The 25,557-nt window shown below is 50.3% G+C and overlaps 10 protein-coding genes across 10 annotated transcripts; 5 read left to right on the top strand and 5 right to left on the bottom strand.

The window, feature by feature from the left end:
• Positions 1-361: 361 nt before the first annotated feature.
• mdr1 (ABC multidrug transporter Mdr1) lies at positions 362-5,113 on the top strand. Its single transcript, XM_073723394.1, has 4 exons — positions 362-627; positions 685-1,113; positions 1,168-4,448; positions 4,506-5,113. The coding sequence occupies exons 2-4, from the start codon at positions 709-711 to the stop codon at positions 4,861-4,863; spliced, it is 4,044 nt and encodes a 1,347-aa protein (XP_073588201.1). The 5' UTR covers positions 362-627; positions 685-708; the 3' UTR covers positions 4,864-5,113.
• Positions 5,114-5,765, bottom strand: BDW74DRAFT_146653 (SWI5/SAE3 family protein). Its single transcript, XM_073723393.1, has 3 exons — positions 5,549-5,765; positions 5,404-5,489; positions 5,114-5,330 (listed from the first exon to the last, which is right to left on the bottom strand). The coding sequence occupies exons 1-3, from the start codon at positions 5,615-5,617 to the stop codon at positions 5,171-5,173; spliced, it is 315 nt and encodes a 104-aa protein (XP_073588200.1). The 5' UTR covers positions 5,618-5,765; the 3' UTR covers positions 5,114-5,170.
• A 162-nt stretch (positions 5,766-5,927) lies between these two features.
• On the top strand, positions 5,928-8,046 carry BDW74DRAFT_146652 (Ytp1 family protein). The gene is made up of 5 exons (XM_073723392.1): positions 5,928-6,122; positions 6,186-6,263; positions 6,326-7,168; positions 7,238-7,367; positions 7,421-8,046. Exons 1-5 carry the CDS (start codon positions 6,003-6,005, stop codon positions 7,765-7,767), a joined length of 1,518 nt encoding a protein of 505 aa, XP_073588199.1. The 5' UTR covers positions 5,928-6,002; the 3' UTR covers positions 7,768-8,046.
• BDW74DRAFT_146650 (E1 ubiquitin-activating protein AOS1) lies at positions 8,019-10,247 on the bottom strand. Its single transcript, XM_073723391.1, has 3 exons — positions 9,707-10,247; positions 9,586-9,643; positions 8,019-9,527 (listed from the first exon to the last, which is right to left on the bottom strand). Exons 1-3 carry the CDS (start codon positions 9,735-9,737, stop codon positions 8,450-8,452), a joined length of 1,167 nt encoding a protein of 388 aa, XP_073588198.1. The 5' UTR covers positions 9,738-10,247; the 3' UTR covers positions 8,019-8,449.
• Positions 10,248-11,155: 908 nt separating this feature from the next.
• BDW74DRAFT_174676 (uncharacterized protein) lies at positions 11,156-12,532 on the top strand (the record flags this gene model as incomplete). Its single annotated transcript, XM_073728084.1, has 3 exons — positions 11,156-11,496; positions 11,553-12,335; positions 12,409-12,532. 3 exons carry the CDS (start codon positions 11,156-11,158, stop codon positions 12,530-12,532), a joined length of 1,248 nt encoding a protein of 415 aa, XP_073588197.1.
• Positions 12,533-13,174: 642 nt separating this feature from the next.
• On the bottom strand, positions 13,175-16,389 carry BDW74DRAFT_82151 (RFX family transcription factor). Its single transcript, XM_073733821.1, has 4 exons — positions 16,082-16,389; positions 15,254-15,974; positions 14,885-15,202; positions 13,175-14,829 (listed from the first exon to the last, which is right to left on the bottom strand). Exons 1-4 carry the CDS (start codon positions 16,095-16,097, stop codon positions 13,293-13,295), a joined length of 2,592 nt encoding a protein of 863 aa, XP_073588196.1. The 5' UTR covers positions 16,098-16,389; the 3' UTR covers positions 13,175-13,292.
• Positions 16,390-16,568: 179 nt separating this feature from the next.
• BDW74DRAFT_146635 (succinate--CoA ligase (GDP-forming) subunit alpha) lies at positions 16,569-18,826 on the bottom strand. Its single transcript, XM_073723390.1, has 7 exons — positions 18,513-18,826; positions 18,419-18,447; positions 18,217-18,343; positions 18,095-18,157; positions 18,005-18,030; positions 17,862-17,944; positions 16,569-17,806 (listed from the first exon to the last, which is right to left on the bottom strand). The coding sequence occupies exons 1-7, from the start codon at positions 18,671-18,673 to the stop codon at positions 17,306-17,308; spliced, it is 990 nt and encodes a 329-aa protein (XP_073588195.1). The 5' UTR covers positions 18,674-18,826; the 3' UTR covers positions 16,569-17,305.
• A 114-nt stretch (positions 18,827-18,940) lies between these two features.
• On the top strand, positions 18,941-21,147 carry BDW74DRAFT_146632 (Elongator subunit ELP3). The gene is made up of 2 exons (XM_073723389.1): positions 18,941-19,363; positions 19,417-21,147. The coding sequence occupies exons 1-2, from the start codon at positions 19,063-19,065 to the stop codon at positions 20,841-20,843; spliced, it is 1,728 nt and encodes a 575-aa protein (XP_073588194.1). The 5' UTR covers positions 18,941-19,062; the 3' UTR covers positions 20,844-21,147.
• Positions 21,148-21,996: 849 nt separating this feature from the next.
• BDW74DRAFT_82083 (1-(5-phosphoribosyl)-5- ((5-phosphoribosylamino)methylideneamino)imidazole-4-carboxamide isomerase HIS6) lies at positions 21,997-23,592 on the bottom strand. The gene is made up of 3 exons (XM_073733820.1): positions 23,230-23,592; positions 22,920-23,106; positions 21,997-22,822 (listed from the first exon to the last, which is right to left on the bottom strand). The coding sequence occupies exons 1-3, from the start codon at positions 23,527-23,529 to the stop codon at positions 22,539-22,541; spliced, it is 771 nt and encodes a 256-aa protein (XP_073588193.1). The 5' UTR covers positions 23,530-23,592; the 3' UTR covers positions 21,997-22,538.
• Positions 23,593-23,775: 183 nt separating this feature from the next.
• BDW74DRAFT_174670 (uncharacterized protein) lies at positions 23,776-24,725 on the top strand (the record flags this gene model as incomplete). Its single annotated transcript, XM_073728083.1, has 2 exons — positions 23,776-24,132; positions 24,189-24,725. 2 exons carry the CDS (start codon positions 23,776-23,778, stop codon positions 24,723-24,725), a joined length of 894 nt encoding a protein of 297 aa, XP_073588192.1.
• Between the last annotated feature and the right edge of the window lie 832 nt (positions 24,726-25,557).

Genomic DNA, 25,557 nt, shown 5'->3' with positions numbered 1-25,557 from the left:
AAATCCTCCGTTTTGCAAGGGATCTGATAGGGTCCGGTGTTCTGGAAACAATGGAAGGCTGACGCCAAGTTATGACCTGCTTGTCCTCTGTATACATTTTCTGAGACAAGCCTCGGCTGTGACCAGGCAACTAAACTACTATTCGACTGTTGTTGAACAATAATGTTCAGCAAAGGGTGGAGGGTATCCAGGCTCGGGGGTGGAAATCCCCGATCGCCAGGCTCCATCTTGAAGGATTGCAGGATGACTGTTCACTTGCACAAGAATCTCGGGAAGTTGGGGCTCCGATGATCCAGTCTAGCCAGAGTGGGCATCCATGTAGTCAAGCATTTGATTATTTTAACTACTAGTGACGACCCTCTGCCTCTGGCACGGGGTGCCTGGATCTTTTCTCTTCGCTTCCTCTGATATCTGTCCCCTATATACCAGATCAAGGATTACCCCCTTATTCGCGCATCGCGATCCCTTCGATTGTTTTGTACGTTCCTCTGATCGAACTCCGACTCCGACTCCGACTCTGCATCTCGTGAGGAGCAGCGACTATCTCGCTCTATATTCTTCGGGGTTGGACAACCTTCTATTTGAAAGAGACTCTCAACACTCGGAAGTCTGTCGCGCGCAAAATAGGTAACTCATGGAGTAAAACTCCTGGTCAAGACCGTTAACGCTCTTTGAATCCGGCAGCCTTTCGGGGCTCAGCCAAACAAGATGTCGCAACCGGAGACAAACCCTCTTGCGCCGGAGACCGCTGCGCGCGAGCCTGCTGAAGTTTCCAAGACGGAGGAACAGTCTTTCACGCCTCAGTTTCCAGACGAAAAGCAAAAACCAAGCGACCTCTCGCCTCCATCAAGTACCACCGCAACTCCCGCAGACAAGGAACACCGGCCTAAGTCGTCCTCCAGCAATGATGCGCTCTCAGTTAACGAACTCGATGCGCTTATCGCTCACCTGCCTGAAGAGGAGAGACAAGTATTGAAGAATCAGCTCGAAGAGAAAAAAGCCAACATTTCCTTCTTCGGCCTTTGGCGATATGCAACAAAAGTCGACCTGCTTATTCTTGCAATAAGTGCCATATGCGCTATTGCGGCCGGTGCTGCCTTGCCTCTATTTACAGTACGTAGTGGGCTTAATATGGCGCTCAAGGAGCTCGTGGCTAATGGACTTTAGATTCTCTTCGGTTCCCTAGCATCGTCTTTCCAGAGGATAATGCTCTACCAGGTCTCGTACGACGAGTTCTATGACGATCTAACCAAAAACGTTCTATACTTCGTGTACCTCGGCATTGGCGAGTTTGTCACTGTTTATGTCAGTACTGTCGGCTTCATCTATACGGGAGAACACGCCACCCAAAAGATCCGCGAGCACTACCTTGAGTCGATTTTGCGACAGAACATTGGCTATTTCGATAAGCTAGGTGCTGGAGAAGTGACGACCCGTATCACGGCCGATACAAACCTCATCCAGGATGGCGTTTCGGAGAAAGTTGGTCTTACCTTGACTGCCTTAGCCACCTTCGTTACCGCATTCATCATCGCCTACGTCAAATACTGGAAGTTAGCTTTGATTTGCAGCTCAACAATCGTTGCCCTTGTTCTTACCATGGGTGGTGGATCCCAATTCATCATTAAATACAGCAAAAAATCGCTCGACAGCTACGGTGTCGGAGGTACAGTTGCTGAAGAGGTGATCAGCTCCATCCGGAATGCCACAGCGTTTGGTACTCAGGACAAACTCGCTAAGCAGTATGAAGTTCACCTGGACGAGGCTGAAAAATGGGGAACTAAGAACCAGGTCGTCATGGGTTTCATGATCGGCGCAATGTTCGGTCTGATGTTCTCGAACTACGGTCTTGGTTTCTGGATGGGTTCGCGATTTCTGGTGGGCGGCGCAGTCAACGTGGGTGATGTTCTCACAGTCCTCATGGCCATCTTGATTGGTTCATTTTCACTGGGAAATGTTAGTCCAAATGCTCAAGCCTTTACAAACGCTGTCGCTGCAGCCGCGAAGATCTTCGGAACCATTGATCGCCAATCACCCTTGGATCCATACTCAGAGGAAGGAACAACCCTCGACAACTTTGAGGGCCACATTGAGTTACGCAATGTCAAGCAGATCTATCCATCCAGGCCCGAAGTTACGGTCATGGAGGACGTGTCTTTGTCAATGCCTGCCGGGAAAACGACTGCGTTAGTCGGACCCTCTGGCTCTGGAAAGAGTACAGTCGTCGGTCTAGTCGAGCGTTTCTACATTCCTGTTCGGGGTACAGTCTTGCTGGATGGCCATGACATCAAGGATCTCAATCTCCGCTGGCTCCGTCAACAAATCTCCTTGGTCAGCCAGGAGCCTGTTCTTTTCGGCACAACGATCTACAAAAATATTAGACACGGTCTCATTGGCACAAGATACGAGAAAGAATCCGAGGATAAGATCCGGGAACTCATCGAAAACGCTGCGAGAATGGCTAACGCTCATGATTTTATTACCGCTTTACCCGAGGGGTATGAGACAAATGTCGGCCAACGCGGATTTCTTCTCTCAGGAGGTCAAAAACAACGTATTGCAATCGCCCGCGCTGTTGTCAGTGACCCGAAGATTCTCCTCCTTGATGAAGCTACATCTGCCCTGGACACCAAATCGGAAGGCGTTGTTCAAGCGGCTTTGGAGCGGGCAGCCGAAGGCCGAACGACTATCGTGATTGCTCATCGTCTTTCCACGATTAAGACAGCCCACAACATTGTGGTTTTGGTTGACGGCAAAATTGCTGAACAAGGAACTCACGATGAACTGGTTGACCGCGGGGGCGCTTATCACAAACTTGTGGAGGCGCAGCGCATCAACGAGCAGAAGGAGGCTGAAGCTATGGATGAAGAGGACGGCGACGCTGAAGATCTCACCAATGCGGACATTGCCAAAATCAAAACAGCATCCAGCGAGTCTTCCGAACAGCCTACGACCATCGACCGCACGGGCACTCACAAGTCGATCTCCAGCGCCATTCTGTCCAAGAGGCCGCCCGAAACAGCTCCTAAATATTCGCTTTGGACCCTGCTCAAATTTGTTGCTTCCTTCAACCGGCCCGAAATTCCGTACATGATCGTCGGCCTCATTTTCTCAGTCTTGGCCGGTGGTGGTCAACCCACGCAAGCCGTGCTATATTCCAAAGCCATCAGCACTCTCGCGCTCCCCGAATCACAATATGGCAAGCTCCGCCACGACGCAAACTTTTGGTCACTGATGTTCTTCGTGGTTGGTATCGTTCAATTCATAACCCAGTCAACCAACGGCGCTGCGTTTGCCGTATGCTCAGAGAGACTTATTCGGCGTGCAAGAAGCACGGCCTTCCGGACAATACTCCGTCAAGACATCGCTTTCTTCGACAAGGAAGAGAATAGCACTGGTGCCTTGACCTCCTTCCTATCCACCGAGACTAAGCATCTTTCTGGAGTTAGCGGCGTGACCTTAGGCACGATCTTAATGACTTCCACCACCCTGGGAGCGGCAATCATCATCGCCCTGTCCATTGGTTGGAAACTAGCATTGGTCTGTATTTCAGTTGTGCCGGTTCTCCTTGCATGTGGTTTCTACCGATTTTACATGCTAGCCCAGTTTCAGTCACGGTCCAAGCTCGCCTATGAAGGCTCCGCAAATTTTGCATGCGAGGCTACTTCATCCATTCGCACCGTTGCATCGTTAACTCGAGAAATGGACGTCTGGAACATCTACCACAACCAACTCGACGCACAAGGCAGGGCAAGTCTCATTTCTGTCCTGAAATCATCCCTGCTATATGCCTCCTCGCAGGCGCTTGTTTTCTTCTGTGTTGCGCTTGGTTTCTGGTACGGAGGAACCCTTCTTGGTCACCACGAGTATGACATGTTCCGCTTCTTCGTATGCTTCTCCGAAATTCTTTTCGGTGCTCAGTCCGCCGGTACCGTCTTTTCTTTCGCACCAGACATGGGCAAGGCAAAGAATGCGGCAGCCGAATTTCGACGATTGTTTGACAGAAAGCCACAGATTGACAACTGGTCCGAAGAGGGCGAGCAGCTTGAAACGGTGGAGGGCGAAATCGAATTCAAAGGCGTGCACTTCAGATACCCGACCCGCCCTGAGCAGCCTGTCCTCCGCGGCTTGAACCTGACCGTGAAGCCCGGACAATATGTCGCCCTTGTCGGACCTAGCGGTTGCGGCAAAAGTACTACGATTGCACTGCTCGAGCGCTTTTACGATGCAATCGCCGGAGAAATCCTCGTCGACGGAAAGGACATTAGCAAACTGAACATCAACTCCTACCGCAGCTTCTTGTCACTGGTCAGCCAAGAGCCGACTCTCTATCAGGGCACTATCAAGGAGAATATCTTGCTCGGTATTGTCGAGGACGATGTGCCGGAAGAGTTCTTGATCAAGGCTTGCAAGGACGCCAATATCTACGACTTCATCATGTCACTGCCGTAAGTTCCCAACCTACTCATCTTCCCTATAGCCAGTCTGCTAACATATTGTAACAGTGAGGGTTTCAATACTGTCGTTGGAAGTAAAGGTGGCATGTTGTCAGGTGGTCAAAAGCAACGTGTAGCCATCGCACGAGCGCTCCTTCGTGATCCCAAAATCCTACTTCTCGACGAAGCCACGTCAGCCCTGGACTCCGAATCAGAAAAGGTCGTCCAGGCCGCTCTGGATGCTGCTGCCCGTGGTCGAACCACAATCGCTGTCGCACACCGTCTTAGTACGATCCAGAAAGCAGATGTTATCTACGTCTTCGACCAAGGCAAGATCGTCGAAAGTGGAACCCACAGCGAACTGGTCCAGAGGAAAGGTCGGTACTACGAGTTGGTCAACTTGCAAAGCCTAGGCAAGGGCCATTAATTGCGCATCTACTAATTCTCCCATTCACTTTCTTGCATATATCCCTTTGGTTCTTTCTGATATTGTCTTGTGGACATATTAGCATGCATTCCACTTAATTTGTGTTTAGATTTCCTATGCCCTTTGGCTTGTTCGTTGGCAATACTCGTTTATTAGATCTCATGTCTCGGAAACCGAACAGACACTCTTCTCTACCTATGTATCATAGATGAGATAAAAACAAATCAAATCACTCCATACTTCACAACTCCTGTTATCCCTGGCAAGCGTAGAATTTCCTCAACTTATCGACGAGATTGCCTTTTAATCAATCCTTTAGGCCCACGCCGAACTCCTTCTGCACGTCAATCTGCCTGACCCCACGTGCATCAGCAATCAACCCCATCAGGCCCTGTCCGACATCTTTGATCTCGTTGTACTCGTGCAGTAACCGGATATGCCGCTTTACCGTATCCGATGGGTCATTCCTAGCGCAATCAAGTGAGATTTTGCTTCAAGGGCAGTCAAAGTCGAATCTATAAAGCTTTGAATGTAGCTTACTTTAACTTGGCCCTTATGTCGGCAATCTGGGCTTCGAGCTTTGCGGTTTGAGACTCGAGGTCTGTTATTGATGTGCGGAGGGTTGCCTGAGTGAGTGTTCGTTAGTTGGATTTTTACCCCAAAGCTTGGATTCAGGTGCGCTTGCGAGCTTCTTGTCTTTTTGGGAATCTTGGTGAGTAGCGGGGCCTTGGTGTTTCTCGGGATTTGTAGACATGGTTGTGATGATGGATGAAGAGTTCTGGTTGATTGCTCTGCGATGGTATTAAGGGTAGAGGTTACTGTATTCTCGAGGCACTCCACGTATGCTGCCACTAGCACTTCCACGGGCTTAGATGATGAGCCTCAAGTCATGGGAATAGTCATCTCTATGAGATTTTGATTAGAAGGTTGATAGTTCTTGTAACCTTGTACCTGATTTACGCCATAATGCTATACAAAGAGTGGGCACGTGCGACCAATCCGAGTGGCTGTGATCTCCATTTCTCAGTCTCCGGTCCGCTTCCGATCGTTTCAATCAAAAGATTCGTCAGCCTGCTTCATCTTCCCTCCCCTCATCCCCCTTCTTCTCCTTCCTGCAACCATTCGGCGAAGAAGGCAAGATGTTGGGCGCTCTCCGGTTACGCGGGGTGCTTGGAGCCCTGCTCCTCATATCCCCTGTCCTGGCTCACGGCGACCATGAACACGTCCCCGAAGGTGCCGGTGTCTCCGAAGACCCTATTGTATGATGCCTAATCTCAACCGATTTCGACTCCGTGCAAACTGACATGGCGTGAACTATCTAGGACTCAACATTATGGATTCATATGATCCTCATGGGATTGTCCTTTGGGATCATTTTCCCCTTGGGCATGGTACTCGGAGTATGTCTCTCGAATCAGACCACTCCCGCCGAGAATCTCGCTCTGACTCTCCGGTCTCATAGATTATTCGGTCACGATGGCACGTCCCTGTCCAGGTTATCGGAACCGCTATCGCCATTGTTGCATACTTTCTCGGCCATGCGCACAAAGGCCGCCAATTCGCGAAGAACGTCCACGCCTCGTTCGCAAACTGGCTGATGTTCTTCTTGGCCGCGCAAGTTATTCTCGGGATATATCTAAAGCTACACATCGAAAGGGGTATTCTAGGGAAGTTCCGGAAGGTCCTCGTTGTTCTCCACGGCATTCTCGGCAAGGCGATGCCGATTCTGAGCTGGGTGCAGATGCTGTTCGGGGGGATTACTTCGCTGGGATTCTGCCGTGATGACCATCTCGGACAGTGCCTGGCCCACTTCATCATGGGCAGTGCGTTCATCGCCTACGGTATCCTGCTTACCATTCTGCTGCTTGTCGGCCAGTACTGGTTGCGCCGCACCGGCCGCAGCCAGGAGTTCTTCGACTCTCTGGTTATTGCGGCGTGGGGATGTGTCAACACCTTCACGGAACATCGATGGGGCGGGCCTTGGGTTCATAATGACCTCCAACACACTACTATGGGTATCGTCTGGTGGTGTGCTGGTCTGTTGGGTATCTGGTTGAGCCGAAAGCGGAACGGCCGGCCCAAGAGGAATCTTATCCCGGCTATCGTTATTCTTCTTACGGGTTATGCCATGTCCGGCCATCCGCAGCACTCCATGATCAGCACCATGGTTCATACCATCTTTGGATACACCTTGATGGCGGCTGGTTTGACTCGAATCATTGAGATCTCCTTCGTGCTGAGGGACCGAAGCAGTGTAAACGCTGACGGCTCGGATCCTAACAGCTTCCAGTACTTGACGCCTTTCGTAAGTTGAACCTCCTACCTTACCTTTGGCCTACCCATAAAGCCAGCCCTAACGCTAACTTCCGTGCAGCTACTATATGCCTCCGGATTCCTCTTCATGGGCGCCACAGAAGAGCAGATGATGCTTCTGGAAAACGCCGGAGTCACGCACGTCTCATACATCCTTATCCTCTACAGCATCGCGTTCATCCTATTCCTATGTATGTCGCATTCGCATTCGCGCAAGTCACAAGCACTGCTAACATCTCTCCAGTCGTAAACATTCTCCTCCACATCTACGCCGTCCATGCCTGGCCCGAGTCCGCAGACCCTGCAGCTCCTTCGCACTCCCGCATCAGCACCGACCAGGGCCCCTCCGGCTCTATCGCTCTTCCGAGTGGGCCCGGCAGCAGCCGCTTCACGCACATAAATGGACACGCCCGCTCCCCCTCTGAAGCGCAGCGCATCCAGGACGCCGAGACCTTCGAGCTCCAGGGTCTTATCTCGGATGAGGAAGAAGATGAGGATAAGGCCCCGCCTTACGAGAGGAGAAATGGCCCTGGCCCAAGAAAACCGGAAGATGAAGAGAGTGCGCCGCTTTTCAGGAAAGATCGGGAATAAGAGAAGGTTCCGTTAATGAAAAACAGCTTAGACTATTGCAGCATATATGGTGATTGGGTCTTGCCTTTTCTTGGGTTCTGCGGAAACACTCTTCGTTCTACATATTTAATGTATATCCGACCTGCTTTTTTTTTTTCTCCGTCATGGAATCCTGGCGAATGGCCCTGCGATGGGTTGCTTTGGTAGCTTACCTGCTTTTTTTTTTATGCTTGCTCTTTAAATACTTATATCATATGAAATTTGGAGCTCAAAAAATCCAATGAGATATCTTAGATCCCGGTTGATTGCTTGTGTAGTATAGTACTGCGCATAAGTGGAGTAAGCCCTAAATCGTGTTTATTGTGCAAAACACATCTATGTAGAAACCCCCAAAACCAATCTTTGCGCAATTCGCTATGGTAAGCAGTTCAAGAAGAAAAGAAAAAAAGAATAAAGATCGGATCTCGAATTATCCTGAATCCTTCCTCGACCCATATCCAGTATTTGAGGATCCTATCATATAATCATAAGTCCACTTTCGGTCCAGGTAGTCCCCGGCTCTGACCGAAAATAAGAAAGAAAAAGAAAAAGATCCAACGCTACATTAGACCCGAAATAAATGGTGACCTCTTCTTGCCCTGTATAAAGCTCCTTTTTTCAAGCGTCACTCGGAAGTGGTAGAGGACGGCTTAAATCGAAGGATCTACGACAGTCCAATGGGCGGGTGGCCATTCCCTACGCCCGGCTGACCATTCAGTGGGATCGGGTTTGCAACAGGAGGAACGGCTGCCATGGAACTTGCCATGTCAATTGGGAAGAAAGGGTGCAGCGAATAGACGGGGGCGTCAATCTTCTCGCCGTCAAACAACTGAAGATTTTGGATAGGCTGCTCTCGGGCGCTTAGAACGTTAATCACATCCTGCGCCAAGCGACCACCTACAAAGCTGGCTGTTGGACTTAATTCACTCCCCAGATTCTGGAGGAACTTTCGCAAGAATTCCGAGTCGAGGGTGCTCATATCAAGCTTGAGTTCTTGATGCGCAACCCCAGCTAGCTTCGTGAATAATTCGAGATCTTGATGGGAAAGATTTGGCAACCTGCCCTGGCTGAGTTTTTGAAACTCCCAGAGAGCTCGCAGACAGCTCAGAAGTGGTGTCACTTGCTTTCGGCGGCGGGGTCGGGTGAATTCGTCGGGAAGCGGTGATGTGTTTGCCAGGAGAAGAGGGTGGTATCTCTCCCTTTTTGTGACCATCTCAACAATTTTATCATTCTCCGTCTTGGGTGTGATGTTCAGTATAGTTCGCGTCGACGTCTCTTGACGTTGCGACTGAACGTTTGATTTGAACCGTTCGATCACGAAGTCGTGTTCAATGAGGTCTGCGAAAACGAAACCGTAGAATCCATGCAGACCAGCTGCATAAAACGGACGCCCGGCAACACGACAGGCTGAGTTGATGGTATTGTACATAGCGAAATCAAGCTCAGTTGCAATCGTAATATCGAACTGTCCAAAGAATTCGGGCGGCTTGGTCGAGATGCCTTCTGCATCTGCATAGACTTTGACCCGCTTGTTGTAATCTCTAACTGCTGGAGCTGCTGCCTGAGCCCGGTTCTGGCCAATACAGTCCTGGTTTAAGAGAAACTGCGCTCCAAGATCATCTTCGGTAACGACCGCATCGTCAATTATTGTCAAGCTCCCGATTCCTGCTAACACCAGGTTTTTGGCAACTTCGTTTGCGAGGGCCTTGAAGGTGATCAGGAGTATATTAGCGGATCGCAGTCTATTACGTTGCGCAATTAGCCAGTGGTTCAGTGCCGGGGCCGTTTGGTCTCACTCACTTCTCCTGGGCCTTGACGCCCCAAAGTCGGATTTGACGATCGTACAGCGCAATTTCATCTATCCAATGAACAAGTTAGATATCACAACCACATTATTAGTGTAGGCAGAGCCAATTCGTACCTGCGCTGATTGACTGATCCTGCGAATCCATAGTAACAAGGCGAAATCGACCGAATGAAGGCACCGCTAGTGAGGTCGTTCAGGAAAGTCCTGTCGGATTGTAAAGGCGAAAAGAGAAAACGGCCTTCAAAAGGGGAAAGGACGTTATAGGCGCGGAGTCAATGCGGAGGGTGATGAGACGATGTCAAGTGAGGTGAGCAGCTGTTTTAACTTCAGTTCCACTTTGGAAACACGGTGATTCGACCTCTCAGCTATGTGACAGCAAAGTGAAAGAGTAACCCCTCTAGATTGACGGTAAAAATAACGTATCTCGTTGTACTATAAAAAGAGCGGGGGAAAGTGATAGAGGCTAGCTTCTAGCGTCAGGGCGGGACGAAGATAGCACTGCAGCGTTGGACGAAACAAGTCAATCACGGAGGGGGGAAGAAGTGAGAGAGGAGCAAGAAGAGGGGCAGAGCAGACAATTGAGCATTACTCAATGTGTTACCACCCATGCATGAAGTCAGCGAAGACGCTGAGCGACAAGAAAGCGACCCTGGTCGATTTTCTAGAGTCTACGGAGTACTTCGTCTTCTCCGTCCTGTACCTAGATAGACACCGGTTTCCTCACGTGAGCGCAGATAAGCATCGCGAGACGGAATGACCCCAGAGCGTCATCAGCCAACCCTCCATCCACCTCGCTTCCTACTCGCCTCTGCTCACCGTCATTTGCCGTTCTTTTGCTCGCTGCCGTTGATCGGGCCTCCTGCAGTCTGTCTACCGTTTATCACCTGTTCCAAATCGACTCGCCTACATTCGCCCAGTAAAGTCCCCAGTCTCCGCCTTCCCCCCCTCTTATCACCGATCTTGGCTAGTCGAACTAACGGCGCCCACCGTTCGATAGGATGGTATGTCAGAAATGAACCATGCTCCATATTACGCTCGAGGCCGAGACCCTTTCTACCTAGCACGTAGGCAAATTACCCAGACCTGCATATGTTGACTTTTTGTCTTTTGGTTCGTCTCTAGTCGGGGAATTACGACTATCCTCCCGCTTCCCGTCGTACCGCCCGAGGAAGCAGACCCAGCGATCGTCCTCATGGACCGAACGCGAACCGCTTGCAGCATCTGCGCGATCTATTAAACACGGAGCGCAACAGGAACACTTCAGCACAAGCATTAGAAACTCTGAACCAAGAGCTAGAGGAGTCCCGCGCCGAACGGGCAAGAGGTCGATCTTCCTTTGAACAAACCAGAGCCTACGTGGACCAGCAGATTCGAGATTTACAACAAGAGCGGGCTCGTACTTACGGTGCGCCCTTAGATCCTAGAAGTCGTTTACAGAGATTACAAGACCTTAATGCAATAAGGAATCGTGGCTTGGGAGGTAGTAATCAATTCGGCCGGGGTCGGAGAAACCGCGAGTCTATCCTTGACCAACCTGTTCCACGTATAGATATCCCGTCTACAATGCCTCTGGAACCCGACCACGATCATGAGATGGACCAATTGAGAGTCAAACGCAGGAAGCTCGACTCGGATGATAACCGAGAGGGGCTACAATCTTTAAGATATGGTCAATATGGGCAAGTCGTGCCTGGGACCCTGAAAATGGAGTTGGCCAGTTGTGATGGGGGCACATTTCCGCCTGTTTGCGAAACCTCAGGGCCAGAGAACATTCTTTTGAATGACTCGTCCGTGTATTGTACGAAATCAGACCGCTGCAACCTGATATTGAAGCATCGTGGAGAGGCTCCTTTCTGTTTAAAGAAGCTTGTCATCAAAGCACCCAAATCTGGCTACGACGCTCCGTACGTTCAGCCCCCGGTCAAATCATGTCTTGCTAACATGCGCGCTCCTCTACTAGGATCCAGGCAGGCATGGTATTTGTTTCTATGTCGGCTGATGAGCTCCTCGCCAGAACTACTCAATATCAGATCCAATATGCCGGTTCCCGTAGCCACCGCAGCCGTCGACACAGGGGAATGCAACCGTCAGAAGAATACTTGAATTCATATCGTACTCCATTACAGACTCTAGAGCGTGCGGCCCTAACAAGCTTTGACTCGCCTTCTGAGTCAGAAACGGACACCGGCGAGGCTACCAATGTCACTTCTAACCAAACTGCAGACCAGTCACCTGAATTTCGCGTCATTACAGAATACGATGAACGCTCTGATGGTACTGAGCTTGACCGTCTTGCAAACAACTTCCTTGAGCCCCAACCTTCGGATACTGAAAGGCCAGAAGAATCGCGAAATATGTACTCAATGTACCCATTGGAAGAGGATTTCCTTTGTTCGGATAGTGTGGACAGCAGCAGTGATGAAGACGAAAGCTCGGAGACCCGCTCCTACAACTCGCGACGGCGGGACCTTCAAAGGCATGTTAGGGCTTTGCGCCGTCAATACGCCAGAGAGCATGATGAACCACCAAGACGTCGTCAAAATTTGAATACGACAGAGGCCATTTCAACCGTTCCACCACATCTTCTACGAGTCTCGCCTCCTATTCCACCCAGCAGCGGACACTCGGCGCCACGCTCTGTATCAGCGCCACACCCTCCAGGCGCCGGGTTAATGAAACCTCTTGCTCAATTCTTCATTAAACGACCCAAAAGTAGCGTCAGCCTGAAGTTTGATCCTCCTCCGTAAGTTCTTGAACTCTGTCGTTACATCGTGCCACGTTATTCCAAGTTTCTCTAACTTCTTCCCACGATATAGGTCCGGTCGTTACATCCTGATCAAACTTTGGAGTCCATACCATGCAGGTAACATAGACATCCAGAGTGTCATTGCCCATGGTTTTGCTGGACCGAGATTCTTCCCTGCTGCCGCGCTGAGATGATTCTGCTGCGCATGTTAAGGATGATGCCGTTTCGCGGTATCTGTTCTACAGCCCACTAACGGTTTCGGGCGTGTCGGCCATTGCCATTCTCAATTACCTGCTCCAAACCCAAGCAGGCAATGAACATACCTTCTTGTTTCTTATTGTACGGGTCACGGAGCCGACATATCGTACGGGGCTCCTCTATCAAGTTGTAAGAGTAACGCCGTCGTAATGCATTGATACCACGGAATTATCCTACTGGCAGTATGATAGCTAATAGGTCAAGAATGGCCTTTATCCAGCTTCGTCAAAATACATTAAAATCCCTTTCAGCCCACGATAGCTGGGTATTTGCTGCAAGAACAGAATGTCATGAACAAAAAAGAAATATGGTCATCAAACAAGCTGATAGCCAGACCCAGGCGCCGATGCGATCCAATGTGGATGAATATCACATAAACGACATCCCTAGTAAGCAAACAGAACAAGCAAAAATGGAATCAAACATGACCGTCATGGTCTCGAGGCGGATTCAACCATGATACTAGATGTGTGCGTCTGTCAGCCAAAATAGAGCATCAAACTGCCATGCTGTTAGTCGTTTGGTTCTGATCGATGCTATCGTTTCTCGTCTCTCGTGCAATGATAATCCAAACGCCAGAACATTCCCTATGTACCAACTAAAAGCAAAACTCCTGAAAAGTAATTCACCCCAACTCCAGCCTCAAAAGACAAATTTTGTTATCAAATGCGAAGCCCGACTCCCTGGGGGGCAGAACTAAACGACGATAACATCGCCTTCAGCATCCGCGGGGTCGGAGGCCATCATATCGCCGTATTTTCCCACAGTCATCAACATCGAGTCGTCGTCAAGATCAATAGCGCTGTCATCGTGGTTTGACGCATGGAAAGTCGTTATGTTTTCGGAGATATCAGTAGGCTTCTCATCTCCTATGTGGTTCGGATTTGTTTCGGCTCCCATCCGTTTCTGGTCCATTGAAGTGCCATTGTGGGCATCTGACGTTGTAGGCGACTCGCTATCGACGGCCTTAGGAGAATCTTTCAGGACAAGAGCTGCCGGGCTGGACTGGTCAGAGTCCATGCCTGCGTTCTGCAAAGTGTTTGGTGTATAATGCATGAATCCGCCCTTCTCAGCCTGCCATAACATCATCTCATGAAAAAAGACCTTGGTCATCCACCAGGCACTAAAACTTTGGGCTCCTCCCAGGGTCAGACGGTGTAGTATGCAATCCCATAATGCGTCCACTCGTTCAATGATACACTGTGTGCGATGTTGTGGGAATATATGCGCGAGGTTCAAGATGAAGGAGATCCACTTGTCTGGGAAGTTGTATTCGTCGCCCACAGACTCCTCGACGGGGAATTTATGTGGCTCGGGACTATCTTCCATATCGGGCTGAGAAAAGAATGGATTGGAAGCGGCAGAGTTTAAGTCTGCGACAGGCGTAAGGAGGGCGCGGAGATCATGCTTCAATATTCGTTCCGTAGCCTGCTCCGCACAGCTAGGAATATTCGCCCTGGTGATCATCTCCTTGGGGTCGACCAATGTTGTAAAGTCGAGCCACATTTGATTCCTATTGTCGGGGTGGCACAGCCACGCGGCAGCCGCGTTAGCAGACTGGTTCACATCAAGCATGTGTTTCAGAAGATTGCAAAATATGTGCGCTGGTATTAATCTCGCAATAGAGACATGTACAGGCTGTATCTTGAATGTTTCTGCAATATGCGTCGTAAGTCGTTGCGAGATTGAGCTAAAGGCATCCAAAACGAGTTTCGGGACAACTTGTGTAGTCAGAGGTGCGACAAATACAATCATCTTCTGGTACATTAACCAATCGCACTCCTTGATCCAAGGTGCAAGGTTGGGGTGCGTCAACAACTTCTGAACCGGGACGGTCAAGGTACCATGGAACGCAGAGAAGAACCTTAGCAGATTGCGCTCCTTGCAGTACCGGAAGCTATCAATGACCGAGATACAGTGTGAACGGTAGAGCGCAGCAAGAGCCTCCGCCACCTTGGGGTCCGTGCCTTCGGGAAGGTAACCATTGATATCAGGTAGTTGCAGGGAATCAGTATCGACCGATGAACTATCCGTGGTTGGCAATTGAAGCATTTGGTGGATCAATCTTCCGGAATGGCTGGCGACGTTTTCTAGTGTGATCACTTCGGCCTGCGAAGAAGCCCGACAAGCGCAGCCTGAGATCACCTTATCAATTGAAACCTTCGGGGCAAAGGACGTGGTAGGAGACGGAAATAGTGCTGTGTCTGCCGTGGGTTGCGGTAATACACTGGCTCTGTAAGGTAAATGAGCCCTGGACGCGACTAGACACGGTAAAAGGGTTCACTTACGCTCTTTGCATCTCATTCCCATTCAGACTATCTACAGCAACTGTCGCCGTAGCTTCATGAGAGGGGAACTGCGTGGTTGGGGCGGATGGCTTCTGCTGCTTCTCTTCGATCACGGTCAAATCGACGTAGTGATACTTTGATTCCCCCCTTACACCTAGTCGGCGCGTCTGCACATTCGGGAATATGATTCGAACGAGTTTTCCAAACGATGCTGGATTCAAGACCGAGACTCGTTCAGTTCCACATTTCTCGGCGTAACAGCAGTAAACACGATCTCGACGCACAGAGCCTGTGCTTTTTCTGCAGTTCTCCTTCAACCTGTGACGCATAAGAATTGGCGGAAGAGAAGATATGGCACCTGAGACTTACCAGATCATCGCGAAGACTTGCTTGACCTTTTCTGCCTTGCCACCAGCCCCTTCATGTTTGAGAACCTCCGCCGCCATTTGCTTCAATGTATAGCCTTCATATTGTCGTAGAAGTTTACGCAACTCATTATCGTTGGCAAGGGATGAACTAGAGCCCTTCTTCTTCTTTAGACCCGCTTCGGAAGTGTCGTGGTCATCAAGGACATGTTCCGGTAGATGATTCTCAATTCCACTGTCATACATGTTCTGATACTGGGGGATTGGCACATTTGGTAACCCGTGCTGTAATCCGGATGATAATGAATGGTGCGAGAGATGATGGCCATGGACAGCATGGTTCGGAAACTCGTCGGCTCTCGGCATGGCAGAGTGATGGGTGTCTTGCATAGGGTCTAATGAGGTTCCGTTCACCTGGTGCGACAATTGCTGGCCGAACCGAATTATAATATCCTCCGGGTTGTTGCCAAAAAGAGTAGTTCCTGCAGACGATTGCGCCGGCATAAACTGGGAGAAGCCATCGGTCAGTTGCTGATCTTGGGTCTGCTGGGTTGTGGTCGAATGGATGCTGGCAGTCGAGCCTCTCGAGCGCGGGCGACGGCTGTTCCTGGATATTACTGTTTCGGAGCGCGATCTCATGAGATCTGCCGTGCCGGGACGATTATGAGGGATTGCAATTTGGGTAGATTGAGAGGCTGCACTAGAAGACAGAGAGGCTGCGCGACCTGGTGTCACCACGAGTCAGCGACGCTTAAGTAGAACACAATTCTATCCGGGATAACATCGGATGACTAGAAGCCAAACAGGTATGCAGGGAAGTGCAACGCCTTACCAAGCTCGGGAGGCATCTTCCTTTTCCAGGAGCTATCGCACACAGGACGTCGAATAGTGGTGTTGCTTGGGGATCACTCGTTGCTAGGTGCAAAACAGTGGGTAACCACGGGCAATAATAATAGGTTAAATAGCGCCCGTCTGTTTTGATCCTTCTTTCAGAGCCGACTCCAGTGCTACCGCCAGGAGATTACCTCAAACAAAAACAAAACTCAGGCACTAAAGCACTCCGATATATGCTTGTCGACAACAAACTCTGTCAGGGCGTCAGGCTCATGGCGTTTTGGGGCTGGGTTGGTGATGTTCGAGTAGGCGGGAATGGGGATAAACAAGAGTCGCTCGTTTCTGAAGCAACGAAGAGTGTGCCTGGTCACGTGAGTGCTAAGAGCTTCACTCATTCCTCCCTCGAACCCAACGTCATTGTTTAGGCATCATTGCTGCACCCTTTTGCCGGCAACTTGTATAAGGAAATTCATATGCTTCAATGGTTTTTTTTTTGCTGACTCAACCACGGTCTGTAGAGAGTTTTAGTGTAACGTTATATTATGTTCCTACCTCACTATCCACATTCTGCTTGAATAACCACTATATATACTAGTCATAAGTCATTCAGCCGAGGGCCAGGTTTACGTATATCCTAACAGTCGCTTGCATGCTGCGGATATAAGCTAAAGCATTTGCTAGAATCCTTATGACATGGATAGCACTCAGATGGATAAGTTGATGATTGATGTAGTTTTCTTTTCGTGGCTTGCGGGTGCCCCTACAGTCCATGGGTGCGCCTGGTATATGCTCAAATGGTCGATACGAGGAAACATGTAAATAACATATATTGGGTATGCCTCAAACCGTGCTAAGTTGATAAGAATTTCCAGGAGACGAAGTGTCGACTGTGGTATAACGAAAGCAAGCTAGCATCTCCCGCAACTGTCATGACTGGTATCAGATTCAAGTCTGCAAAATGCAAAACAAGATATTCAAAATTTACACAGAGAAACTAATTACTTCCTACCGCCTCTCTAAACATATGAAATGACAATGACAGCAAAAGTACAGAGAAGCTCCAAGAAAACTTCGAAGGAAGTGCCGGAATCTAGCAGAGAGCAGGAGATATCAATCGTCGCCTCGATGTTCTAGCGGCGAATTTAATCGTCAGCCGAGCATCAGGACGGCGACCCGCACAACCTCCTGCCGGAAAATAAGAAGATGTTGTTCGTGATCAAGTTTAGACCAAGTCTCGCTTGACGAACTCGGCGAGAAGCGACTTGCCAAGGGCAGCCGGGCTGCGCTCAACGACAACACCAGCGCTCTCAAGAGCAGAGATCTTGGAGTCAGCACCACCCTTGCCACCGCTGACAATGGCACCGGCGTGGCCCATGCGGCGGCCGGGAGGAGCACTGATACCGGCAATGAAACCAACGGCAGGCTTGTTGTGCTTGTTGTTGGCCTTGAAGAACTCGGCAGCATCCTCCTCAGCGCTACCACCGATCTCACCGATCATAATGATACCGTCGGTCTCCTCATCTTCGAGGAAGATGCGCAGGCAGTCAATGAAGTTGGTACCAGAGAAGGGGTCACCGCCAATACCAACAACGAGGGATTGACCGAGGCCAGCCTGGGTGGTCTGGTTTACAGCCTCGTATGTAAGAGTACCGGAACGAGAAACAATACCGACGCGGCCACGCTTGTGGATGAAACCAGGCATGATACCAATTTTGCATTGGCCCTGTATCACGTTATCAGTAAAATGCTTTTAGTACTAAGCAAGTACCGAAACTTACGGGAGCAATGATACCAGGGCAGTTAGGCCCAACAAGGCGGGTCTTGTTCTGAGTCTTCAGGATATCGGTAATACGGACCATGTCTGGCATGGGTTCGTTAGTTCAAGAGTGAGCGCTACATGCGAGCTATGGCTGTTTCATACCGTGCTGGGGGATACCCTCGGTGATACTGCGGAATACCAACAACGTTAATGATATAGGTACGCTTTTTCCGGGGATATGGCGAGATTTACCAGACAACCAGAGGCACTTCAGCCTCGATGGCCTCCTCGATACCCTTGGCAGCGAGAGGAGGGCTATATTCCAAGCATCAGCGCTGACTTCTCATGCAGTCTGGAGTTCATTCAAAGCATACGGAACGAAGATGGCGGAAGCAGTGGCACCGGTCTCCTTAACAGCGTCGCTAACGTTGGCGAAAACTGGGAGGTCTAGATGTGTAGAGCCGGCCTTCTTGGGGTTGGTACCGCCGACAACCTTGGTACCTAGAAGGCGTAAGTGTCCGATTCAAAAACGAGGCAGCGCGCATAGCTGTTTAAGAAGGATATGGTTGTGTATACCGTAGGCGATCGCCTGCTCAGCGTGGAAACTATCGGCGCATATCAGCATCATGTATAGCTATTAATCCCGCAGATTCCGGGAAAAACCACGCACGTTCCCTGCTTTCCGGTGAAACCCTGAAAAAGGACCTTGGTATCGGCATTGATGCGAAGGTTGTTAACAGTCTCAGCGTAAGGACCAGGAGTGTATGCGCGGCGCTGGGTGGCAGCAGCGTTGCGAAGGACAGAGGCCGCGTTCCGGCGAAAGGCTTGCATGGCGACTGATGGATGGAAATGAAGGAAAAAAGACGGGAGAAGAGAAGAGAGGGGAGATTGCACCGTCAGACGGGCAAGTTGAGAGTCAAAGTTATTAGAGAGGAGGGTGGAGTGGAAAGAGAGGATAGCAGTAGAGAGCGAGCAGCAATTGATGTTTGAGACTCGGGTTTGGCCATTTGTTCGGGAGAAAGCTTTAAGCGGTCCGATTCATCGCGGGCGGTCGACCTTGATTTTTCTTCCGCTATCACTGGCTGATGCGGGCGACTACTTCAAACTGCTGTCACTACTGCTCGCATTCAACATTTTGATATCAGGCAATCGCTATCCCAGCCATCCTTCTGTTTCTTTACTAGCCTCCCCCCGCGTGCTGCGCGAAGAAGCCTTTCGTCATGGCTACTATGACAATGACCGCCCCGCCACCACCCAAATCTAAGAAGAATTCTAAGCTGCCACCGGAAAATGAAAGGTATATGAGGGCATGCTCTGATATCGCGAACGCTCTGATCCAGGAGTATGAGTCGCAAAAGGATCCTACCCAGCCCAAGAGGGATATCAACCTCAATAAGCTACGGGGTCAAATGGCAAAAAAGCATAGCTTGGCCAGCCAGCCGCCTCTGACGGCCATCATCTCCGCCGTCCCTGAGCACTATAAGAAATACATTCTGCCGAAGTTGATTGCAAAGCCGATCAGTATGTCTTCCTCTGTTTCATAACCAAGGCGTTCTGCTTATACTTGCTTTTAGGAACGTCATCTGGTATCGCCGTCGTTGCTGTGATGAGTAAACCCCACCGATGCCCTCATATCGCCTACACCGGAAATATCTGTGTCTACTGTCCCGGAGGTCCCGATTCCGACTTCGAATACTCGACCCAATCGTATACTGGTTATGAGCCTACATCAATGCGAGCAATCCGCGCACGATACGATCCGTTCGAGCAGGCAAGAGGAAGAGTGGATCAGATCAAGTCCCTTGGCCACAGTGTCGACAAGGTCGAATACATTATCATGGGAGGAACGTTCATGTCTTTGCCTGCAGAATACCGAGATACATTTGTCGCACAACTTCACAATGCCCTCAGTGGTTACCAGACGGACAATGTTGACGAAGCAGTCCAGGCGGGAGAAATGAGCAACATCAAGTGCGTTGGAATAACTATTGAAACTCGCCCGGACTACTGCTTGGACACACATTTGAGTAGCATGCTTCGATACGGATGCACGAGACTTGAGATTGGAGTTCAAAGTCTGTACGAGGACGTTGCGAGAGATACGAACCGCGGCCACACAGTTGCAGCTGTTGCGGAAACTTTCAAGCTTGCGAAAGATGCGGGTTTCAAGGTGGTCAGTCATATGATGCCTGATTTGCCTAATGTCGGCATGGAGCGCGATCTTTTCCAGTTCGAAGAATATTTCGAGAACCCGGCTTTCCGAACCGATGGCTTGAAGATTTACCCCACACTTGTCATCCGCGGTACCGGTCTGTACGAGCTTTGGAGGACAGGTCGTTACAAGAATTACACCCCTAATGCGCTAGTCGACCTCGTCGCGCGTATCCTCGCACTCGTCCCACCATGGACCCGTATCTACCGCGTTCAGCGAGATATTCCCATGCCGCTGGTTACGTCAGGTGTCGAGAATGGAAACTTGCGGGAGCTAGCTCTAGCGCGCATGAAAGATTTTGGCACGACGTGTCGAGACGTTCGGACGCGTGAGGTTGGTATCAACGAGGTCAAGAACAAGATTCGCCCGTCTCAGGTGGAGCTTATTCGTCGTGACTATACGGCCAACGGAGGCTGGGAGACGTTCCTCGCTTACGAAGATCCGAAGCAGGACATCCTGATCGGTCTTTTGCGTCTACGCAAATGCAGTCCTACGCACACATTCCGTCCCGAATTTACGGGCCAGCAAACCAGTATCATCCGTGAACTGCACGTGTACGGCTCTGCGGTTCCACTCCATGGACGTGACCCGCGAAAATTCCAACATCGTGGTTTCGGAACCTTGTTGATGGAGGAGGCCGAGCGAATCGCTCGCGAGGAGCACGGCAGTACAAAGATCAGTGTCATTTCGGGCGTTGGAGTTCGCAGTTACTACGCTCGTCTTGGATACACGTTGGACGGTCCCTACATGTCTAAGATGTTGGAGCCGATAGGAGGGGAGGAGCTCTGAACGTATGAGGACGGATGAAGCTATTTCTATTTATGATTGATGATACCTCAGGCAGGAAGGCAGATTCAAAAGTTCTGTTTCAAGTCTGGTTGGCGTTCTATGGAGTGTTCTCTGGTTATGGGATCGGTGACAGTGAATATCTACAGCGATGCGCTCAGAATAGGCTAGAGTTCGCCTGTTTGTACATATATTTGTTGAAGGGTCTATTGACCATATAACTACTTTCTAAGGTCTTTACAACTCTTTGATAGAAGTGTCATTTGCGCAAAGAGCATCGTTACACAATGTTATCTGATGCCGTGAACACGTTTATTACCCTTAGTTGGGATTCCTGAGCATTAATACTGGGTAAATTGCTTTTCTATACACGAAAGCCTGGCTAGCCTGGCATACACAGCTGTTGTTAGACCTAAGCCCGCGGGCCAAGAGTGTGGATGCTAAATGCGGCTAGACTCCTCTGGCCGTGGAGCTTCACAGCCGCCGGACTGTTGATCAAGTTAAACATCACCACTCTAGATTGTTATCTATCCTTTCGAATCATCAACTCTCCTTCGATACTGGACTTGCGCGCCGTTAAATTATTTGATTCCGACCGACTACTCTCCCACCCATCAAGCGTGCCCTCCATCGCTATCCCGGCCAACCAACCTCCGTCCACCTATCCTGCTTCAGCGCAGCAACAACCAGCACAATGAAGCCCGTCGTATCTGTGATGAGCGCATGGTCCTGGTATGTTCCTCTGCCGGTGCAGGATCGTTAGCTATAGCGCGTTGACGAGTACTGATTCTTGCAGCGTGGTCATCTCCCTCTTCGGCATCGTCATCCTCTCCGTCCTCGGATCACTGTTCAAGGTGCGTCGAGTGTAGCCTGTCTCCGGCGAACCTAGTCTCGATTTACAACAACTATATCTCCCCGATCATCGAGCAAGTCGTAAATCTTACTTCAAGCCACTGACAAATTGCACAAACAGAATGAACACCACGGCTTTACCGGCTCAATTGATGCACCGAAAGATGGCGGAGCGGTAGCCGCCTCGATCTTTACTGCTGTTATAGTTTACGCCGTACGTTGCATCTCTATCTTCTCTGCGGCAAGCCCGGATCCATATCTACAGACACATAGCAAGTTGGAAGGTTGGTTAAGCTGACCGCAGATACCGCAGGGATTCTTCGTTTTCTGTTCCTTCCAGGCTTACCTACACATGCGGGCCCGTCGGGGCGGAGCTATATCGCTGAGCTAGGCGCATTTCTTTTGTTATCGGTGTTCTGTTCCTTGGGCACTTTGGTTATTTGAATAACGAGCATGGATTTCGGCATAATGCTTGACGGAGCCGGGCGTGCGAGCGCTGCTGAAGCCTGGATATCGCTTAATCAACGGACGTGGCTGGCTCCCTCACTAGATGGGCCCCAAGGCCAACTAACTTAGAGACTCCGAGGTGGCTAAATACCCTAATCCTCCATTAAATGCCTATCGATCCACTCCGGCGTATGGAGAAGCGTTTCTTTCTGAATGGCAGCCGGTATGCTCTTGGATCGGACCGGCTTGCTTCGTGCGTCGTTTGTATATATCGTTTTGGCGTCGATAGAATTGCCCGAGCTGTTATGAAACGTCAAGATCTTCGTCCTTCTAGTCTATGCCGAACCGACACCATTATATATAACCAGAAGCATGACATTCCGTTACTCGCTTTTCGAATCAATGCTCTTTATTCCACCTTACGCACTCTTCAAACGTCACACCGTTGCCGCCAAAGATATCCAACGCACTCCCAATCGTCAAATCGACCTTCCCCCGACTACTGGCATGCACCTTCTCCAGATCTTCCAGGCTCCGTGCTCCACCCGCATACGTGACTGGAATCGAGCACCAGTCTGCGAGCTTAGAGACCAGCTCCTCGTCAATTCCCTGCTGGAGACCCTCCACGTCTGCGGCATGAATAAGGAACTCGGAGCAGTACGGTTCAAGGAGAGATATTGATTCTAGATGATGTCGTTAGTGCGCCGACCTCTTTTACCCGCTGGACATGATGTATGGCAATTTGTGCCCCGCAGAGTGACTAGGGCTAATCCCACCTACCTTGATTTACCTCCATCTCAGTGATGGTCTGCCAGCGGTTCATAGCGACGAACCACGTATCACCCTTCCGACGACAGCTCAAGTCAAGGACTAGCTTTGACTTGTCACCGCCCAGTGCAGCAAGAACGGCCTGTAGCCGTTCGAGAGAGAACTGGCCCTCCGGGAAGAGGAATGATGTGATGATAACCTGTAGAGTGGTAAGTATATATGCATGACAGAATGCGCAGCAAGACCAATAGGTTCTTTGCGACTCGTGCTAGCGCTATAGAACTTGGAATGCTCGAAAATCCAACTAAGTGGGCAAGCTCACTTTCTCAGCCCCTTGATTGATCCAATACTGTGCATTCTCATCCGTAATCCCACCGGCAACTTGCAAGCCCCCGGGCCAGGTCCTAAGCGCCTCCTTCGCTGCGTCGTCATTGCCGGGCCCTAGCTTAACGACATGCCCACCCCGGAGATTATGTTGCTTGTATAAGCCCGCATAATGGCCTGCTGGGAGCTTGGAAACGTAGTTTGTCTTGAGATCTGACTCGACGTTGCTTAGGGTGCCGCCGACGATCTGCTTGACCTGCCCGGAGTGGAGGTCGATGCAGGGTCGGAATTGAGTCATTCTTTGCTTTTCGTTCTTCCTTTCCTTCCAAAGATCCGGGCCTCTCTTCCGCGTGTGTTTAATGTTCAATTGTAGTTTTGTTTTTGATGAGGGGTCACTTCGAAGGCCGAACTAAAAACCCCCTCCAAGCGGGCGATAAGCGGAACCTTATCGCACGTGACCACCGTATCGGAGGAAAAAGCTCCCATGACCGCTTTTCCTTGATCAACTCTCTCTATTACGAAACTACGATTCCATATTTCAGAGATGATTGGCAAACGGAAAAGGGATACCTCCGCGGTATCAAGATCAAAGAAGGGTGGCAGCCGAGAGGAATCACCGGCCGCGCCCGATTCAAGCGCTCAGGACAAGCTCCGCAAATTTTTCGAAGCCCAATTCCAGCCTTTAGATGTTAAAGCGCCCGCTGCCGAGGACAAATCTGGAGTGGAATCAGACGATGATGAGTACGATGGGGATAGCCAAGTAGAAGAGTCCGCGTCCGAGTCTGAATGGAGCGGTCTCGAAGGAGAGGAGGAGAACACTCCGGTTGAAGTAGTCGAGTATCAGGCTCCTTCTCGCCCTACTGGAGACCTCATAGATAAGAGAGCTCGGAAAGCGTTCATGGTAAGCATGAATTGGCGTATGCGCGCAATTGGTTCCTGCTAATATTGGCTTAACAGACATCGAAGCCACCTACATTCGATTTAGACTTGACTACTACGGATCGCTCAAAGAAAACCGCGAACGACGAAGAAGATAAAGATGTCGAGTCGCTTAATTTGAAGAACGATCTTGCACTCCAGCGACTGCTGAAAGAGTCCCATCTCTTGGAGTCAGCTTCGGATCTTGCGCCGACAGGCAAGAACCGACACAAGGCACTCGATCTGAGAATGCAAGAGCTTGGGGCTAAGAGCTCGCTTTACCACCAGAAGAACATGCCATCTTCAATGCGGAAGGGAATCAAAGCTAAGGCTGTTTCGAAGGAAGACAAGCGGCGCCGGGAGGCTCGAGAGAACGGGATCGTCCTTGAGAAGCCCGCACCCAAGAAACAGATTAGCAGTAGTGGGCGGCGGGAACGAGGAGTTGGGGGCCCTTCGATCGGAAAATTTGCAGGCGGGACTTTGAATCTGAGCAAGCGGGACGTCGCGCACGTCCAAGCATCACGACGAGGAGGCGGCAAGTCCAGAGGCCGGGGGAAGACAAGAGGCCGCCGATAGAGATCCTGGCGATTGGTCTGCGCGGCGGAGTACTCTGGAGCCCGTATACCCGGCTACAACTTACTCGCCACCGCAAGCTGGTCTCGAACGGTCGAACTGAGCAAGCTGGTGCTCAGTGCAGCCTCACCTAGGCTATCTCTTCTTTTCCCGCATGAGGCAACCCGATGCCTCTTCTCCACTGCCAGTTTCACGTCTCAGTCTGTAACAAGACGTGCTGACCTTGAGCAATGATCCACGGAAGGGTTTTTGTCAAAGCTGTTCTGGGGGACATCTGAGCTCGAATTCGATCGCTGGTCCAAATCGTCTATTTTGATGCCAAGCCGAACCTCTGGTAACTGGAAAACGGAACCTGAAACTTAGCCTCTTCCACGTTGGATCTAACCTTATGGCCCGCCCCCATCCTACTTCTGGTATAGCGCCAACAGAAGCGTACGCCTTTCCAATAATGTCCATAAAGAGCCAAATCTCCGACGCGCTAATGTTTGAGAAGTCAAATTTTTGGTCTGGGCTGACGTGCTTCCCTGCTTCGGAATCCCTCGTCGTTTGAAGTGGCCATAGACTTAGTCCCTTGACCTGTCTTCATAGAATTAGAGAACGATCTAATGCCAGGGCGAGTCATGGGCTATGACCAGGGGATGCTGCTCTTTTTTCCTCTACGCGCATCCGCATCCCATTGCTGCTGTTATCTGTTGTGGTCGTATCATCCGATGATGGTAGCATGTATCATGACAAGACAGCTCGTTTCCGGATTCTAGGTGATCCTTCAAATAGACTGTGTATAGATCTGTTGCACAAAGCCATCAGGTCAATCGAGTCAGGAACGTGGAGCGGA

Source organism: Aspergillus multicolor (assembly GCF_047715735.1).
Source record: "Aspergillus multicolor strain CBS 133.54 unplaced genomic scaffold BDW74scaffold_3, whole genome shotgun sequence".
In the NCBI taxonomy this organism is placed as follows: Eukaryota; Fungi; Ascomycota; class Eurotiomycetes; order Eurotiales; family Aspergillaceae; genus Aspergillus; species Aspergillus multicolor.
Note: the sequence above shows the minus strand (reverse complement) of the source record. Positions and strands in the feature narration are given on the sequence as shown.

Coding starts and splice junctions, on each gene's coding strand:
- mdr1 (XM_073723394.1), top strand. CDS start 709: ATGTCGCAACCGGAGACAAACCCTCTTGCGCCGGAGACCGCTGCGCGC. Junction 1,114..1,167: donor CTGCCTTGCCTCTATTTACA/GTACGTAGTGGG, acceptor AATGGACTTTAG/ATTCTCTTCGGTTCCCTAGC. Junction 4,449..4,505: donor GACTTCATCATGTCACTGCC/GTAAGTTCCCAA, acceptor ATATTGTAACAG/TGAGGGTTTCAATACTGTCG.
- BDW74DRAFT_146635 (XM_073723390.1), bottom strand. CDS start 18,673: ATGCAAGCCTTTCGCCGGAACGCGGCCTCTGTCCTTCGCAACGCTGCT. Junction 18,344..18,418: donor TGAGCAGGCGATCGCCTACG/GTATACACAACC, acceptor TACGCCTTCTAG/GTACCAAGGTTGTCGGCGGT. Junction 18,158..18,216: donor GCTTCCGCCATCTTCGTTCC/GTATGCTTTGAA, acceptor CTTGGAATATAG/CCCTCCTCTCGCTGCCAAGG.
- BDW74DRAFT_146632 (XM_073723389.1), top strand. CDS start 19,063: ATGGCTACTATGACAATGACCGCCCCGCCACCACCCAAATCTAAGAAG. Junction 19,364..19,416: donor GTTGATTGCAAAGCCGATCA/GTATGTCTTCCT, acceptor ACTTGCTTTTAG/GAACGTCATCTGGTATCGCC.
- BDW74DRAFT_146653 (XM_073723393.1), bottom strand. CDS start 5,617: ATGTCTACAAATCCCGAGAAACACCAAGGCCCCGCTACTCACCAAGAT. Junction 5,490..5,548: donor CCCAAAAAGACAAGAAGCTC/GCAAGCGCACCT, acceptor ACACTCACTCAG/GCAACCCTCCGCACATCAAT. Junction 5,331..5,403: donor GACATAAGGGCCAAGTTAAA/GTAAGCTACATT, acceptor TGATTGCGCTAG/GAATGACCCATCGGATACGG.
- BDW74DRAFT_146652 (XM_073723392.1), top strand. CDS start 6,003: ATGTTGGGCGCTCTCCGGTTACGCGGGGTGCTTGGAGCCCTGCTCCTC. Junction 7,169..7,237: donor TCCAGTACTTGACGCCTTTC/GTAAGTTGAACC, acceptor ACTTCCGTGCAG/CTACTATATGCCTCCGGATT. Junction 7,368..7,420: donor CGCGTTCATCCTATTCCTAT/GTATGTCGCATT, acceptor ACATCTCTCCAG/TCGTAAACATTCTCCTCCAC.
- BDW74DRAFT_146650 (XM_073723391.1), bottom strand. CDS start 9,737: ATGGATTCGCAGGATCAGTCAATCAGCGCAG. Junction 9,644..9,706: donor GGATCAGTCAATCAGCGCAG/GTACGAATTGGC, acceptor TTCATTGGATAG/ATGAAATTGCGCTGTACGAT. Junction 9,528..9,585: donor GGCGTCAAGGCCCAGGAGAA/GTGAGTGAGACC, acceptor GCAACGTAATAG/ACTGCGATCCGCTAATATAC.
- BDW74DRAFT_82151 (XM_073733821.1), bottom strand. Junction 15,203..15,253: donor CAAGTCTTCGCGATGATCTG/GTAAGTCTCAGG, acceptor TATGCGTCACAG/GTTGAAGGAGAACTGCAGAA. Junction 14,830..14,884: donor GGGAATGAGATGCAAAGAGC/GTAAGTGAACCC, acceptor TTTACCTTACAG/AGCCAGTGTATTACCGCAAC.
- BDW74DRAFT_82083 (XM_073733820.1), bottom strand. CDS start 23,529: ATGACTCAATTCCGACCCTGCATCGACCTCCACTCCGGGCAGGTCAAG. Junction 23,107..23,229: donor TCAATCAAGGGGCTGAGAAA/GTGAGCTTGCCC, acceptor ACCACTCTACAG/GTTATCATCACATCATTCCT. Junction 22,823..22,919: donor TGAGATGGAGGTAAATCAAG/GTAGGTGGGATT, acceptor GACATCATCTAG/AATCAATATCTCTCCTTGAA.